Source organism: Pelophylax lessonae, assembly GCF_965119305.1.
Source record: "Pelophylax lessonae genome assembly, chromosome: 2".
Classification (NCBI taxonomy): Eukaryota; Metazoa; Chordata; class Amphibia; order Anura; family Ranidae; genus Pelophylax; species Pelophylax lessonae.
In genome coordinates, this window is record NC_138769.1 from 518,710,888 (window position 1) to 518,727,063 (window position 16,176).

A 16,176-nucleotide genomic window follows, 5' to 3' on the forward strand; every position below is an offset into this window, starting at 1 on the left:
GCTCAGAGAGAGGGAGGGAGTTCGGGTGAAGGCTAAGAGGCCAATTTACTAAGATAGTTACATTTTCTGTCCTGTGTTATTTTATCCAGGTTTAGGGAAAGATACAAATTCTCCTTAATCTGTTAGTATTAAAATCAATGTTTAGTATATCAGCATTAGCCACAAACACATTTGTTAAAAATGTGTATGATAGTATTCTAGGAAACATTTTTTTAGCTGTATTTGTCTGTTTATCTGCCTGTTTTTTTTTTTTGGGCGTCACATCAGTACTATATATTGCAAAGTACAGGTACAATTGCAACCTTGGCATGTGGCATTAGCTTGCCCAAAGTCACAACTTTTTCCATAGATCATCTCCATAAACTCTCCTTCTGTTGAAGCGGCCCCATATATAATTTTAGAGGAAACTAGATCATGTCAGGACAAAAAAGCCTGGATATAAACAAAGCAAAACATCTGGTTATTGGTTGTGGTGTATACAATATGAAAAAATGAAAACCACAAGATCTTGCTATTCACACAATATGCCCATATCACCTCTATAGTGAATACTTGTACACAGAGCATGTTAGCACTGCATGCACTGCTTTAGGGAACACAAGGAAAGAACTGTGGCAGATTGTCTTGTTCGACTTGCAGCATCCACATGCACAGGCCCTTTCATTGAGCTTTACGTGAAATTATATTGCTCCTAATAAATAAATAAATTATGATGTTACAATGATAATTACTTCATTCCCCTCCAAAAGTTATTCCTCAATTCCATTACTTGTCTTCTATCTAAGCTTGTGAGGTCAGGCAATTCAAGTGACATTTGGTGGTAGAATAGGCTCCTAAAACAAGTGAAATCCCTGGAGGTCAAAGTTAGGGGTCTACATATAAAAACTATAATTTTGGAGGAAGAGTTAGGTAAAGGATTTAGGTATGCAATTAGTAGGCTAAAGATGCAGGGTAAAATCAGATTGCATTTCCAGAGGGAAAAGGGCAATTATTTTTAAAGTAACAATAAAATCTCTTAGCATTATTTCATGTTAAACTCGCTAATGCCAGGTTCATTTTAATGAAAGGTTGTGGATTACACTTGTCACTGATTTTTCCTCTCTAATTTTTTAATTAATTAGAAAATGGCTACCGGGAATGCAGAAATCATCATGGATAAATCAGAATCTGTAGCCACTAGACAAGTATCTACAACTCTGGTGCCCCATCTTTTTTCTGGGAAAGACTCTAAGAACCATCATACCTTGTGATCGCGATGGCTATTCCATACCATCACACAAGGGTAGTCACACATTGGCTGCATTGTAAATATAAGGGTATGGTTGAGAATTTCTGCATTTTGAAGATAACAATGTCAAGCAGAGCTAAAGTTAAACATGATAAGAAATTGTTTAAAAAAAAAGAACAATTGCAAATTATAAATATATGTAAAAACATAAATATAACTAAATTGTGTATACCTGTACTGTGTAAAATTATCCTTTAAAATTCCAGAAATGTATTCTGTAAAAAGAGACATAGTTTTGGTAAATATTGTTAACAATAAACATTTTGGCTTTTCTTTGCTGTTTTAACAAATTTAAAGATCACCAGTCAATTCTAGCTATGAGTACAGCCACATAATATAACGATTTAGGTTTACATTTCTGTTTCTGCATTTTTTGGCAGAATGTAAATGGTTAATAGAGACACTGAAAAATAAATACTACTTGGTATTTTATTTATGATTAATATCAGTCCTGGTGTTTGTATGCGTGTATATCTAAAAAAATATATCCAATCAAAGTGTTTGTGCTGAGGAATTTATTATAGGTTCCATATGTGTGAAGCAAAATTTAAAAATTGTTACCTTGCCAGCCATGTGTTCATAAAACCTGCAAACCTGACAGTATATTGAATATCAGAATGTTTTAATTTGTTCCTGTTGTGTGTGGCAAATAATCATGGTCCATGGTAGCTGAATGATGTTAGCAGTTCAGTCTGAGAACCTTGCTCTGTAAACTTGTTTTTGCTAAGAATTATTGGAAATACTAATTGAAACTGTCAGTTATATAACAGGCCATTGTAAACTATAATTTATATGCAATTAATGATAATTGATATCTTATGATATTTGACAATGTAATGTGTGCCATTTTACCTTCTGTTATGTTTTTGTTCAAATGTATGCAAGGTAATTTATTTTTCAAAGGGAATATTTTATATAATGTGTATAATATGTCTAAAAGCTAATTGCACTCATTCATGTATATTTGTAACTTATATAATCTGTCCTGCCTTTTGCTTTGTCACATGTAGACTTTTTTTCCTTACCGACATAGTTTCATTATAAAAAATATGCTACTCTTTCTTAAATGTCACTGTAAAATTAACAATAAAGTCTAATAAGTTGTTTTATACAATTTGGAGATTTTGTCCTGAATTTACTTGTTAGTTGTATACAGACTATGTTACAGAATGTGTAAACAAATATATTAAAAAATGTCACACAATATTCCTATTTCAAAAAATAGAGCCCCAGCCATAAAGTTTGGATATAGCAGGGAAGGAATAGAACCTCTTTCAGATTATACTTCTGTCTGTAAGAGCAGATCTCTCAGGGAAAAACATTAACTATATAATGTATATATATATATATATATATATATATATATATATATATATATATATATATATATATTCCAGTGGTTGCCACTGGACACAAATCAGAGACAAAAAATGGGCCCGGGTGTGCAGCAAAGACTGTAGTAAATACAATCCAAATGAGTGACCATGACACTGAAGATTTTATTTTGATGTTTTGACAAGGCACAAGCTTGTCTTCCTCAGGCCAACAAACATGTGACGCAGCACAACATATATACGATAAAAACTTCTCCCATCATTATCATCCACATCTGATGACATCAACAAGTGCAAATGTCAAAGTTCCAGCTAAAAACAATCACGGACAAATGTCCAAATTTGGGAGAACAGAAAAGTAACAACAAAAGTACCTACAAAACAGACATCAATAAAGGAAGGAGCCAAATTCAGGCCCTAAAAACAAAAGTTAGAGACAAAAAAAACTGGAGTAGGAAAGCATAGTGAACATGTACAGGCACAAGTACAAAAACAGACATGAACTCAGTGTAAAGTCACCAAATAAATGCACTGAAGGTGAAAATAAACACTTAATTTTCACCTTCAGCACATTTGTTTGGCAAATTTACACTGAGTTCATGTTTGTTTTTGTGCTTTCTCTTACTCTGCATTCCTGGTCCTGCAGGCTTCTCTGTGCCCCCTCCCCCCCTGTGCTTTTTCTATATACATTACATGTTCACCATGATCTCCTACTCCAGCTCTGCCTCAGCATGGGTGACCATCTTGCCTAGGAAGCATAATACTCTGTTGTAGTTTTTTGTCTCTGACTTTCGTCTTTAGTGCCTGTATTTGGGTCCTTCCTTTATTGACATTTTTGTTTTTCTGTTATGTAAACACGCGCCACGTGTTTAATTTATAAATATGTGAAATAAATAATATATAATACAAATATTTTTGTGAATAAAATTTAGTGAATAAGTGTATTAAAATTGTGTTTATTCGTAGCAGCTGCTATAGAAATTAAAAATTGTATGCAGGTAAGTAGTCTAAAAGGCTACCTATAGCACTTGCTTTAAAATAATTGCAATAAAAGTGAATATACTAAATTTCATAAAATTAATATATATAACAAATATAATGTGTAGAATAATAAATTAGTAGATCATATAACATTAATAAATATAAAAAGTCCAAAATTTAAAAAGTCCAATAAATATATATTATAAAGTGAATCCTTTGTGCAAACTTCCAAATAAAAAATTCCAGTAAATGTGCAGTATAAAGTGAGTCCTTTGTGCAAACTTCCAGACAAAAAGTGCAAGTGCTCAGCGCGATGATTACTCTGTCCACTCAGTAATAATCCTAATATTTGTGATATCCCCGTGACAAAGGTAAGATTCAATCACTTACCAGACGTTGTGGGTCATGTGTGCCTTGTAGCACCATGACCAATCAGGCTTGTATAGCCGTCCAGGCTAAAAGGTCTTTATGGCTTGCTTCAGGTGGATAAGGTGGTAGGATCTCCCTCTGTCTCCTCTCCCCTCGTGCCAGAAAAAATATAGAAAAAAGAAGCTCCAAATAGTGTGATGTCTTTAAATATTTTTATTCCCAATTGGGCAAAATTATATACAAAGCTTTGTGCAAATAAAAGCAAAAAACAACAAAAGCAAATAGTGAAAAAGATCGGGGTTTGTTCCTCCCGAATGCAGCCCTGGTATGGCCGCTTGTGACCATGTGTTTCAGCGCAAGCCGATCAGCGCGGAAGCAAGCGGGAGAACTTCCGGCTTGCGTTCCACCTACGACACACGTCATCACGCTTTGCATTCCAAACTGACGCGTTTCATCACTTCCGGTGACGTCTTTTGAGATCAGGAAGTTCTCCCGCTTGCCTCTACGCTGATTGGCTTGCGCTGAAACACACGGTCACAAGCGGCCATACCAGGGCTGCATTCGGGAGGAACAAACCCCGATCTATTTCACTATTTGCTTTTGTTGTTTTTTGCTTTTATTTGCACGAAGCTTTGTATATAATTTTGCCCAATTGGAAATAAAAATATTTAAGGACATCACACTATTTGGAGCTTCTTTTTTCCATATTTTTTCTGGCACGAGGGGAGAGGAGACAGAGGGAGATCCTACCACCTTATCCACCTGAAGCAAGCCATAAAGACCTTTTAGCCTGGACGGCTATACAAGCCTGATTGGTCATGGTGCTATAAGGCACACATGACCCACAACGTCTGGTAAGTGATTGAATCTTACCTTTGTCACGGGGATATCACAAATATTAGGATTATTACTGAGTGGACAGAGTAATCATCGCGCTGAGCACTTGCACTTTTTGTCTGGAAGTTTGCACAAAGGATTCACTTTATAATATATATTTATTGGATTTTTTGAATTTTGGACTTTTTATATTTATTAATGTTATATGATCTACTAGTTTATTATTCTACACATTATATTTGTTATATATATTAATTTTATGAAATTTAGTATATTCACTTTTATTGCAATTATTTTAAAGCAAGCGCTATAGGTAGCCTTTTAGACTGCATTGTTGTTTTTCTGTCCTCACAAATGTGGACATTTGTCCATGATTGTTTTTAGCTGGAATTTTGACATTTGTACTTGTTGATGTCATCACATATGGATCACAATGATGGGAGGGTTTTAGGGTATAAATGTTGCGCTGCTTTATTTGTTTGTTGTCCTGAGGAATATATACATATATATTTATACAGTACACATACATAATATATCTATATACATAATATATATATATTCAAACTGGGTCATAGACAGGCATAAGAAATTGATAGTAGCCTTTACCCAATATATATATATATATATATATTTATATATAAAATATGTATATATTTATATATTGGGTAAAGGCCAATATTAATATATTATGCCTGTCTATGACCCAGTTTGTTACTCGGACAAGTAGTAAAGGGTTATCTTCCCTACAGAGTGACATACAGCTCTATCCAAACATGTATTTTTCATGTTCTATCCAAACATGAATATTTTAAGTTCTGTTAAACTGTATCAAGACTGATATTCAATTTTGGCAAAGTTACCATCTAGGTAATTTGTGCTATTTCTTCTGTGATGCCAGTATATGCCCTCCAGAATTCATAAGCTTGCTAAACTACTGTGGCCATAGCAAAGCCAAAAAATGTGCCATGCACCTGGATTCTATATAATGTAGAATGAACAGAGAACCATGGCATCTATCTAAGAGACAGCGACACCCTTGTTATAGCTTTACATGGCACATGTTTTGGTGAAATCTTAACACTCATTCTTTATAACAAGAGTGCTGAAAATGTCTGCATTTATTTTGCACCATCTAAACTGATGTTGCATACTGTTTGTGGTGATTCATATTAGTGATTTATTAGCATACGATTATTTATTCATATTAGCAAAAACTGAAACATTTATTTTAGGTCAAGGAGATCCTAATATATTATATTAAATATCAGAAAGTCTGTGCATGATTCCTGCTGTTTTACACTCAGTTGGGATTGCATGCTGCTGAAGACTGGGAGATATGTTTACTGAGAAATACTGCTGCACCTGCTAATAAGGAAAAGCTGACATACACCTCCTACTTATATAGCATTAACATAAATGGTGGAGACTTAAAACTGTTGCTCATTCATTAATGTAAGGCCTTTTTATAAAACTTTAATGCAATGACATAGTTACACATAAACCACCATTTTTCAGATTAAAAAAAAAAGAGCTGAGAACTGATGGTTCTGGGTATAAATGTCATGTCAGAAAGTTCAATTTCAATTCCCTTAGTGGATCATGTATGTGATTAATATTATGGTTTTGTTTATTTCTTTAAAAAAAAAACAATTCTTGCTTGTTGCTGCACACATATACTACTTAACTAGTAAGCAACTGTTTAATCTCTTGAATTGCTTATGAAAACTGCATAATCTATGGTCAGCCATGGTCAGCCTAAAAGCAACGGGAAAAGAACAGTGACTCAATAACAAGTCAGAAGTAAATGTTTATTGTTCTGCCTATTTTAAACTGATTGTTATAGGTTTCTACAAACGATTGCTTTTGTATTATGTAAAAGTGTGAAAATGATAACAGAAAGAGTAACCTAAAGTCTAAAGTTCAGGTGGGACCAGCCAAATTTCAATCAGTTTGCGGCCATCCCCTTGATCAAAGCCAATCATTTGAAGGGACGTATTGGGAAACCTTTGTTACTTAGTGGTTGCAGCCAATCAGCTGATCAGTGTATTCTGGAAGCAGCTGAATATAATGCCCTGGTGGGGGAAGGATTTCCTGGAGAATAGACTGCCCCCACCAGACTTCAGTGGGCATAACCAAAAGTCTAAATAGTGTAACTCTAGATCTCTGCTAAAACAGGGGATCGGAATTCAGAGATCAAATTATCAAATGTCCACTCTGTAAGCAAGTATTAGCCTCTATGAATCATCTCTGTGGGGGCCACCTCACATTCTACAGCAGATTATGACATGAGGCAGATAGCAGAGGAAAGAAACCAGTCCACCTGCTTGAGCCGCCCTTCAAGCCAACAAAAGGAGGTGGAGCATGCATACTGACAATATGGGAATATGGGAATATTGCCTCTGACAATAGGGAAGTCCATAGAAACAGCAGAACCAACCAAGTATTTTCTAATACTAACAATATGCCTCATCCAAAGTTTCTGCAGCCAGAAAGAGAACATACTATTAAAGATAATGGCACAAATAAAAAAATGTTATCTGTGATAACAATTAAGTAAATATCTACTTTAATAATAAGTCCCATGTGATCATGTGTGTGCACGCAATTGTTTTGCTTTTGTATGTATGCACATAGTATGAACAATTTGTGTGAGTGTTTAAAAAATAAACAAGAGGTGGCCCCCACAGAGATAACAAAAATAATAAGGGGAATGGAGGACATCAGCTATGAGGAAAGACTACAAGCACTGAACCTATTCTCTCTGTAGAAGACGATTGAGGGGGGATATGATATCAATGTACAAATTCTGTACTGGCGACCCTAGCATAAGGAACAAACTATTCAGAGAAAGGAGATACAATAGGACACGTGGCCACTCACTAAAACTAGAGGAAAGGCAGTTTAACCTTAAAATGCGTAAGGGGTTCTTCACTGTAAGAGCGGTAAGGATGTGGAATTCTCTTCCACAAGCAGTCGTATCAGCAGGGAGCATAGATAGTTTCAAAAAACTAGTAGATGGGCACCTTAGAGACCACAACATACAGGGGTATACAATGTACGGTTAAAAGTAAACACGCACACACATCATAGGTTGAACTGGATGGACTGATGTCTTTTTTCAACCTCACTAACTATGTAACTATGTAAGAGACATTGGGGTGGATTTACAAAGGTATATAGACTGTGCACATATGTACTCTGTATGTATTTCCCCCAGAGCTTAGTAAATGTGGTAAAGCTCTGATTTCTATCATCCAATCATGTGTAAGCAAACACATTTTTTTTTTCCTTGCACTGATTGGGTATCTTTTACAAAGTGAAGTTGTACCACATTTACATTTACTAAGAAAAATTAGTGCAACTGCACTTGCAAAGTGCACAGTCTATTTTCCTTTTGTAAATCCAACCCAAAATCACTAGAAGTGTTAAATCTATTCATATTCGTGTCTTGGGAGAATCCTTATATACTATTTTAGTGTTGTTATGTGACTTGACATAGGGGAGTATAACTAATCAGTAACAATTATTTTTTATTATTTAGATGCAAATAAATGCATGCTGTCAAAGTTTTATTATAATTTCTTCTAATCAAAGCATGAATTGGTTTAATCTTTAAACAAAACATATATCAACAGTAAACTAATGAAACCAGTCTGAGATGTACTGCATTTTGAAATAAAAACATGAAAGTGACAGTGCAATCACTGTAGCAAAAAGGCTGGGCTATCATGTGACAAAAATTTGAATAGAAGACAAAAACCGTCAACATTTCCAGATTTAACACACATACATACAGTATAAAATATATACATTATAATTTAGTAATATGTATATATATATATATATATATATATATATATATATATATATATATATATATATATATATATATATATATATATATATATATATATATTTATAACCTATTGATAGCGAAACATTATGAAAGATTTTTCACCTGTTCACCTGATTTGGTATTGTCCTCAAATATATGGGTGCATTTAGGGAACTCTTTCTTACAAAGGGAAAGGTTTTCACTTTCTATGCACTAATTCAAATTTACAATTTTATCTATGATTGCCTGAATTCAAATAAACTAATCAGTAGAAATGCCAGTTATGAATTGATTTACTGATAAGTGGCAATATTGATCCATACACAATGGACCTTAGGGCAATTCCACCAAGAGTCACTGTACCAATGTCTGGATAACCCCTGAAGAAGGCTGGAGGATAGGAAGGGAAAATGATTGAAATATGTGCAGGAATAAACCTTATAGGAATTATCCGGGGCATGAACATTGCGAGAACTTCTAGAAATTGCTAGTCAAATTGTGGTCCAGTGCTTGGAGAAAAGGGCTTTGTTAAATCTGTATTTTTGAGCAAGGTATCAATAAAATGAGTATATTCAATAAAATCTCATATAATAAAAAATGTATGCATTGTTCAAGTTTTAAGGTGTTGGAAAGTTCAAACCCCTTAAATACTAAGAAGAGAATAGACCGTTTAAAATCCCTGTAAATTCTTCCAAGACATTTGTGGGGATCATTATGTCCTGGATGGAGCAGGGGGCATCTAAATTAGTGGAGCAAGGAGGAATGTGAGAAAATAAGTATATATAGAGAAAAAATATATCATAAAATAAATGAATTCCAGTAGTGCAGGGATGGTGGCAACCTCTCACCGCCACTAAAATATGTATATGAGTGATAATATATAGCATAAGCTTCCCCACATATACAAATTTTATGGAATAAACTATTCCCATGATATTGAACCTAAATTCATAAAGTAAATGAAATAGTGAAAAAAGTCCACATGCATAGATCCATAAAATCAATGAACTTCAGAGCACTTTAAACGTCCATGAGTGAAAGAATCCCGGGATAATATATATTGATGTGCAGCAAAGTACTGGGTCACCGCTTATTGCCACCACCGTGTCCAGGGGAGAATAAAAGTGCACACTCACCAACGCTAGTGGCTTAAACACTCTCGTGGTTAAGCTAACAGCTAAAGATTATGTCTAGTGTTGAGCGAACACGGACTGTATTATTCGTGTTCGTACCGAATAATTGGATTTTTTGTACCCGAACACGGACACGGACACTTTACTGTATGTTCGGGTAAAAATCCGTGTTCGGTCGTTTTATTTCCGGGTTTTGCATGCTTTGGCGCTCTTTTCATGGCGGGCTTTCAACAGCCAATCAACAATCGTTTAACTGGTGTGCCTTAAGCCATCCCAGCCATGCCTGCAAATGTCTTAGTAGCTGTGATTGGCCGTCTGAAGCATGTGACCAAGTCTTTATAAGTTCGAGGCAGCCGCCGCAGCAGCGTCATTCTGCTGCTTAGCTAAGGGACAGAGCACACATCAATGTGCTGGCTGCTGATTAGGGAAAGATAGGCAGGAAAAAACCATTTGTGTCCGGATAGAATTGAGGGACAGGTCGGAGTGTTTAGGCAGGGCGAGTTGTAGGCATTTTAGGGATAGAGTCTGCTGAATTATAGGGTCAGTGTCTTCTACAAACTACAATCGATATTGCTGTGTGGGGGGTGGGGTGAATCTGCACTCAATCCTGATCTACGATCTCTTCTCAATCCTGTTAGGGACAGAGTCTGCTGAATTTTAGGGAAACTGTGTTCTACAAACTACAATCGATATTGCTGTGTGGTGTGGGATTGGAGATAGGCAGGTGTCAGTGATCCACATCCATTTTTCTGTGTGTGAGCTGCAGTGAACACAATCTTTTTGGGCTGCAGTGAACACAATCTTTTTGGGCTGCAGTGAACACAATCTTTTTGGGCTGCAGTGAACACAATCTTTTTGGGCTGCAGTGAACACAATCTTTTTGGGGTGCAGTGAACAAAATCTTTTTGGGGTGCAGTGAACACAATCCTTTTTGGTGTGCAGTGAACACAATCTTTGTGGGGTGCAGTGAACAAAATCCTTTGTGGGGTGCAGTGAACACAATCTTTTTGGGGTGCAGTGAACAAAATCCTTTTTGGGGTGCAGTGAACAACATCCTTTTTGGGGTGCAGTGAACACAATCTTTTTGGGGTGCAGTGAACAAAATCCTTTGTGGGGTGCAGTGAACACAATCTTTTTGGGGTGCAGTGAACACAATCTTTTTGGGGTGGAGTGAACAACATCCTTTTTGGGGTGCAGTGAACAAAATCCTTTTTGGGGTGCAGTGAACAAAATCATTTTTGGGGTGCAGTGAACACAATCTTTTTGGGGTGCAGTGAACACAATCTTTGTGGGGTGCAGTGAACACAATCTTTTTGGGGTGGAGTGAACAACATCCTTTTTGGGGTGCAGTGAACAACATCCTTTTTGGGGTGCAGTGAACACAATCTTTTTGGGGTGCAGTGAACACAATCTTTGTGGGGTACAGTGAACAGAATCTTTGTGGGGTGCAGTGAACACAATCTTTGGGGGGTACAGTGAACACAATCTTTTTGGGGTGCAGTGAACACAATCTTTGTGGGGTGCAGTGAACACAATCTTTTTGGGGTGGAGTGAACAAAATCATTTTTGGGGTGCAGTGAACAACATCCTTTTTGGGGTGCAGTGATCAAAATCCTTTTTGGGGTGCAGTGAACACAATCTTTTTGGGGTGCAGTGAACAAAATCCTTTGTGGGGTGCAGTGAACAGAATCTTTGTGGGGTGCAGTGAACACAATCTTTGGGGGGGTGCAGTGAACACAATCTTTGTGGGGTACAGTGAACAGAATCTTTGTGGGGTGCAGTGAACACAATCTTTGGGGGGTACAGTGAACACAATCTTTTTGGGGTGCAGTGAACACAATCTTTGGGGGGTACAGTGAACACAATCTTTTTGGGGTGCAGTGAACACAATCTTTGTGGGGTGCAGTGAACACAATCTTTGGGGGGGTACAGTGAACACAATCTTTTTGGGGTGCAGTGAACAACATCCTTTTAGGGTGCAGTGAACACAATCTTTGTGGGGTGCAGTGAACAACATCCTTTTAGGGTGCAGTGAACACAATCTTTGTGGGGTACAGTGAACAGAATCTTTGTGGGGTGCAGTGAACACAATCTTTGGGGGGTACAGTGAACACAATCTTTGTGAGGTGCAGTGAACACAATCTTTGTGGGGTGCAGTGAACACAATCATTGTGGGGTGCAGTGAACTCAATCTTTGTGGGGTACAGTGAACACAATCTCATACTTCTGAAGATTTGAGGGTGCTGCCTGTTCCATACTCCCCCTACTCCTCATCTAGCCTTTTAGGGGTACAAACAATAGTAATTGGGGCCTAGTGTGGTTGTGTACGTGTGATATACATACACTTTTTTTGGATCATATTTTCTATTCCGCTATTTAATCAAAAACCTTTGGGGATCAGTTAAATTGGGGGATAGTCTGTGTTGGTACGTGTGAGAGAGATCCACCTTTCCAAGTTGTTGGGGTTCATCTCATACTTCTGAAGGTTTGAGGGTGCTGCCTGTTCCATACTCCCCCTACTCCTAGCCTTTTAGGGGTACAAACAATAGTAATTGGGGCCTAGTGTGGTTGTGTACGTGTGATATACATACACTTTTTTTGGATCATATTTTCTATTCCGCTATTTAATCAAAAACCTTTGGGGATCAGTTAAATTGGGGGATAGTCTGTGTTGGTACGTGTGAGAGAGATCCACCTTTCCAAGTTGTTGGGGTTCATCTCATACTTCTGAAGGTTTGAGGGTGCTGCCTGTTCCATACCCCCCCTACTCCTCATCTAGCCTTTTAGGGGTACAAACAATAGTAATTGGGGCCTAGTGTGGTTGTGTACGTGTGATATACATACACTTTTTTTGGATCATATTTTCTATTCCGCTATTTAATCAAAAACCTTTGGGGATCAGTTAAATTGGGGGATAGTCTGTGTTGGTACGTGTGAGAGAGATCCACCTTTCCAAGTTGTTGGGGTTCATCTCATACTTCTGAAGGTTTGAGGGTGCTGCCTGTTCCATACTCCCCCTACTCCTCATCTAGCCTTTTAGGGGTACAAACAATAGTAATTGGGGCCCAGTGTGGTTGTGTACGTGTGATATACATACACTTTTTTTGGATCATATTTTCTAATCCGCTATTTAATCAAAAACCTTTGGGGATCAGTTAAATTGGGGGATAGTCTGTGTTGGTACGTGTGAGAGAGATCCACCTTTCCAAGTTGTTGGGGTTCATCTCATACTTCTGAAGGTTTGAGGGTGCTGCCTGTTCCATACCCCCCCTACTCCTCATCTAGCCTTTTAGGGGTACAAACAATAGTAATTGGGGCCTAGTGTGGTTGTGTACGTGTGATATACATACACTTTTTTGGGATCATATTTTCTATTCCGCTATTTAATCAAAAACCTTTGGGGATCAGTTAAATTGGGGGATAGTCTGTGTTGGTACGTGTGAGAGAGATCCACCTTTCCAAGTTGTTGGGGTTCATCTCATACTTCTGAAGGTTTGAGGGTGCTGCCTGTTCCATACCCCCCCTACTCCTCATCTAGCCTTTTAGGGGTACAAACAATAGTAATTGGGGCCTAGTGTGGTTGTGTACGTGTGATATACATACACTTTTTTTGGATCATATTTTCTATTCCGCTATTTAATCAAAAACCTTTGGGGATCAGTTAAATTGGGGGATAGTCTGTGTTGGTACGTGTGAGAGAGATCCACCTTTCCAAGTTTTTGGGGTTCATCTCATACTTCTGAAGATTTGAGGGTGCTGCCTATTCCATACCCCCCCTACTCCTCATCTAGCCTTTTAGGGGTACAAACAATAGTAATTGGGGCCTAGTGTGGTTGTGTACGTGTGATATACATACACTTTTTTTGGATCATATTTTCTATTCCGCTATTTAATCAAAAACCTTTGGGGATCAGTTAAATTGGGGGATAGTCTGTGTTGGTACGTGTGAGAGAGATCCACCTTTCCAAGTTGTTGGGGTTCATCTCATACTTCTGAAGGTTTGAGGGTGCTGCCTGTTCCATACTCCCCCTACTCCTCATCTAGCCTTTTAGGGGTACAAACAATAGTAATTGGGGCCTAGTGTGGTTGTGTACGTGTGATATACATACACTTTTTTTGGATCATATTTTCTATTCCGCTATTTAATCAAAAACCTTTGGGGATCAGTTAAATTGGGGGATAGTCTGTGTTGGTACGTGTGAGAGAGATCCACCTTTCCAAGTTGTTGGGGTTCATCTCATACTTCTGAAGGTTTGAGGGTGCTGCCTGTTCCATACTCCCCCTACTCCTAGCCTTTTAGGGGTACAAACAATAGTAATTGGGGCCTAGTGTGGTTGTGTACGTGTGATATACATACACTTTTTTTGGATCATATTTTCTATTCCGCTATTTAATCAAAAACCTTTGGGGATCAGTTAAATTGGGGGATAGTCTGTGTTGGTACGTGTGAGAGAGATCCACCTTTCCAAGTTGTTGGGGTTCATCTCATACTTCTGAAGGTTTGAGGGTGCTGCCTGTTCCATACTCCCCCTACTCCTCATCTAGCCTTTTAGGGGTACAAACAATAGTAATTGGGGCCTAGTGTGGTTGTGTACGTGTGATATACATACACTTTTTTTGGATCATATTTTCTATTCCGCTATTTAATCAAAAACCTTTGGGGATCAGTTAAATTGGGGGATAGTCTGTGTTGGTACGTGTGAGAGAGATCCACCTTTCCAAGTTGTTGGGGTTCATCTCATACTTCTGAAGGTTTGAGGGTGCTGCCTGTTCCATACTCCCCCTACTCCTAGCCTTTTAGGGGTACAAACAATAGTAATTGGGGCCTAGTGTGGTTGTGTACGTGTGATATACATACACTTTTTTTGGATCATATTTTCTATTCCGCTATTTAATCAAAAACCTTTGGGGATCAGTTAAATTGGGGGATAGTCTGTGTTGGTACGTGTGAGAGAGATCCACCTTTCCAAGTTGTTGGGGTTCATCTCATACTTCTGAAGGTTTGAGGGTGCTGCCTGTTCCATACCCCCCCTACTCCTCATCTAGCCTTTTAGGGGTACAAACAATAGTAATTGGGGCCTAGTGTGGTTGTGTACGTGTGATATACATACACTTTTTTTGGATCATATTTTCTATTCCGCTATTTAATCAAAAACCTTTGGGGATCAGTTAAATTGGGGGATAGTCTGTGTTGGTACGTGTGAGAGAGATCCACCTTTCCAAGTTGTTGGGGTTCATCTCATACTTCTGAAGGTTTGAGGGTGCTGCCTGTTCCATACTCCCCCTACTCCTCATCTAGCCTTTTAGGGGTACAAACAATAGTAATTGGGGCCTAGTGTGGTTGTGTACGTGTGATATACATACACTTTTTTTGGATCATATTTTCTATTCCGCTATTTAATCAAAAACCTTTGGGGATCAGTTAAATTGGGGGATAGTCTGTGTTGGTACGTGTGAGAGAGATCCACCTTTCCAAGTTGTTGGGGTTCATCTCATACTTCTGAAGGTTTGAGGGTGCTGCCTGTTCCATACTCCCCCTACTCCTAGCCTTTTAGGGGTACAAACAATAGTAATTGGGGCCTAGTGTGGTTGTGTACGTGTGATATACATACACTTTTTTTGGATCATATTTTCTATTCCGCTATTTAATCAAAAACCTTTGGGGATCAGTTAAATTGGGGGATAGTCTGTGTTGGTACGTGTGAGAGAGATCCACCTTTCCAAGTTGTTGGGGTTCATCTCATACTTCTGAAGGTTTGAGGGTGCTGCCTGTTCCATACTCCCCCTACTCCTCATCTAGCCTTTTAGGGGTACAAACAATAGTAATTGGGGCCTAGTGTGGTTGTGTACGTGTGATATACATACACTTTTTTTGGATCATATTTTCTATTCCGCTATTTAATCAAAAACCTTTGGGGATCAGTTAAATTGGGGGATAGTCTGTGTTGGTACGTGTGAGAGAGATCCACCTTTCCAAGTTGTTGGGGTTCATCTCATACTTCTGAAGGTTTGAGGGTGCTGCCTGTTCCATACTCCCCCTACTCCTAGCCTTTTAGGGGTACAAACAATAGTAATTGGGGCCTAGTGTGGTTGTGTACGTGTGATATACATACACTTTTTTTGGATCATATTTTCTATTCCGCTATTTAATCAAAAACCTTTGGGGATCAGTTAAATTGGGGGATAGTCTGTGTTGGTACGTGTGAGAGAGATCCACCTTTCCAAGTTGTTGGGGTTCATCTCATACTTCTGAAGGTTTGAGGGTGCTGCCTGTTCCATACCCCCCCTACTCCTCATCTAGCCTTTTAGGGGTACAAACAATAGTAATTGGGGCCTAGTGTGGTTGTGTACGTGTGATATACATACACTTTTTTTGGATCATATTTTCTATTCCGCTAT

At 38.0% G+C, this 16,176-nt stretch overlaps 1 protein-coding gene across 2 annotated transcripts in view; it reads left to right on the plus strand.

Annotated features, from left to right (window-relative positions):
• The window catches only part of PCDH9 (protocadherin 9), a 656,718-nt gene that overhangs the window by 155,927 nt on the left and 484,615 nt on the right, over window positions 1-16,176 (plus strand). Inside the window, exon 3 of one of the 2 annotated variants that reach the window (XM_082246748.1) lies at window positions 1,122-1,634. The exons of the other annotated variant lie outside the window; for it this stretch is intronic. Within the exon in view, the coding sequence (XP_082102874.1) occupies window positions 1,122-1,250 (129 nt within the window). The 3' untranslated portion in view covers window positions 1,251-1,634. Of the gene's footprint in view, window positions 1-1,121; window positions 1,635-16,176 lie in introns of those variants that run through there. 2 annotated transcript variants of the gene reach the window in all.